General features: G+C 40.0%; 1 protein-coding gene across 1 annotated transcript; it reads right to left on the reverse strand.

Moving 5' to 3' along the window:
- Positions 1 to 318: 318 nt before the first annotated feature.
- On the reverse strand, positions 319 to 1,481 carry LOC122004725 (receptor-like protein EIX1). Its single transcript, XM_042559567.1, has 2 exons — positions 463 to 1,481; positions 319 to 334 (listed from the first exon to the last, which is right to left on the reverse strand). Exons 1-2 carry the CDS (start codon positions 1,479 to 1,481, stop codon positions 319 to 321), a joined length of 1,035 nt encoding a protein of 344 aa, XP_042415501.1.
- Between the last annotated feature and the right edge of the window lie 766 nt (positions 1,482 to 2,247).

Raw genomic sequence — 2,247 nt, forward strand, 5'->3', positions numbered from 1 at the left:
TTGATAGATTGTTGTGAACGAAGCCATGTAGGAAATCTGGGACCTAACTTACAGGAACCAAGGCTAATTATATATAATTGAAAAGGAGGGGTCCAATTGTGGTCTATTGCTATGGTGAGAAAGTGGTTATCAGACAAGAACAAGTCGTATAGTTTGGTCAGGTTGGAAAGATGAAACTCAGTAATATCACCCTCAAAGGAATTAATAGAGAGGTCAAGATACTCTAAGTTGACTAGTTTCCCAATCTCATGTGGTATTAATCCAGAAAGTAAATTAGATTGAAGAGATAATTCATTTAAAGTTGTTAAATTTCCTAATTCACTGGGTATTGGACCTGTTAGTGAACAATTATCAAGGTACAGTGTTGATAAGCTTGATAGATTCATAATCCCCATTGGTAAAGAATTTCCAAGGAAATTATAGCTCAGGAGGAGGTATGTTAGATGCTTCAATTTCCATAACGTATCAGGAAGGGGACCAGAGAGCAAATTCCCAAAAAGATCAAGATGTGTGAGGCTATTTAAATTCCCAATTTCAGCAGGCAGTGCCCCTCCAATTTCAGTACGCCAAAGTTCAAGAGACGAGAGGCTTGTGAGATTCCACAACCAATTAGGAAAAGAAGAGTTGAAGATGTTCCCAGTAAGATCAAGAGTAGTGAGAGAAGTGAGGTTGAGATGGAAGTTGAGAGAAAGGGGGATATTAATATTAATATTAATACTACAGCCTTGTAGATGTAATTGTTGTAGGGAAGGTAACATGTTGACTGCTGATAACCAATTATGGGAGGCATCGCTGAGATTCAAATAGGACATGTCCAAATAAATCAAAGAAGAAAGGCCAGACAGCCAGTCTAGGCTGTGACCAACTTTAGGAAAATAAAGATTATCATGTGAGCCGAGATCAAGATAACGAAGATCAGTTAAGTTTCCGAGATGAGGGGGAATGATTCCACCGAAGTTGGAGCGAGAAAGATCAAGATACCTGAGTTTGTGAAGAGAACCAACGAGAGGTGGAATTTGGGTGCCCTCAAAGTCATTGCAACTCAGATCTAAGCTTTGCAAGTGAGATAAAGACAGCAATGATGGATGCAGCAGCTCACCCCTCAAAGCCATGTCTGGCAAATTACGTTCTTCGTGATATGTATTTCCAAGGTTGAGCTCGGCCACTCGTACGCTGCCTGTTCTGTTGTGGCAGACCACGCCAGTCCATGCGCAGCAGTCGTCTCCTTGGGCACGCCAAGAAGACAAGCGGGCGGAAGGATCCTTGATGGCGGCTTTGTAAAGCAAGAGAGCATCCCTCTCCCTCTGCAAGCACCCCTTGCTGCTCACTCTCCCTTCTACTCCAGCTACCTCCATAAGAAAGAAAGCCAGGCCGATGAGCAAGACAAGACGAAGATAGTAGCAGCAGCGGCAGTACTGGGGGTGGTGCAGTGGCCATGGCTCACGGAAACAGAGTGTGCTTCTTCTCCAGGCCGTTGCCATACTCTTTAATTTAATTGGTGGATTCTTATTAATTTTGCAGCAGCCCAAAGGCAAGGCAATGCCTATTTATATTGAAGAATGAAGTGTTGCTGCAGTCTACTTCCTTGAGGCGATCGGTTTCACAGTTTTTCTGCAGGTGGAAGGGAATGAAGTAAGAGTCCGGGGGGTGTTTGGTTGATGAATTTAGGAATGAGGGAATGTAATGATAGTAAAAGATAGTGTTTGAATTGTGGGTTTGAGAATGATATTTTAGGAATGATTACTAAATTTATGGGAATCAATCAAATTCATATAACTTGATGGATTTCATTTTCATTCTTATTCTCATTCTACCCTACTATTAAACTCATATCTATAGTCATTCCCATCATTTAACTAAACACCCCCTTAGTATTTACTTCCTTTCAAATCGTTATAGGGGTAGTGAAGCTTGCCACCTTGTGTACCATAAGAATGCCTGTGTGGAAATCTATTATATTAATTAATTATAGCGATCGAGTGGTCCATACATCGATCGTTTTCTTGCCTGTGTGGAAATTGCGATGTTTTTTTCCTGCAGCTCACGAGACGGCGACATTAATTAATGCAGCTGAGGCGCGTAGGTCGACATTAATTTAAATTAAATTAAATTAATATACCGCAATCTAATTTCTTAATTAGATCTACTCTATTTTTGTAAGTAGAATAAAATAGTTTTTTTTTCTGTAAATTAAAGATGTAAAAGAATAATTTTCTAGTGTTTCAAGTTTAATTAAGTAGAATAAAA

Source organism: Zingiber officinale, chromosome 7B, assembly GCF_018446385.1.
Source record: "Zingiber officinale cultivar Zhangliang chromosome 7B, Zo_v1.1, whole genome shotgun sequence".
Lineage (NCBI taxonomy): Eukaryota > Viridiplantae > Streptophyta > Magnoliopsida > Zingiberales > Zingiberaceae > Zingiber > Zingiber officinale.

Bases quoted from the DNA above. Each gene is read 5' to 3' on its own strand.
- LOC122004725 (XM_042559567.1), bottom strand. From the start codon at position 1,481: ATGGCAACGGCCTGGAGAAGAAGCACACTCTGTTTCCGTGAGCCATGG.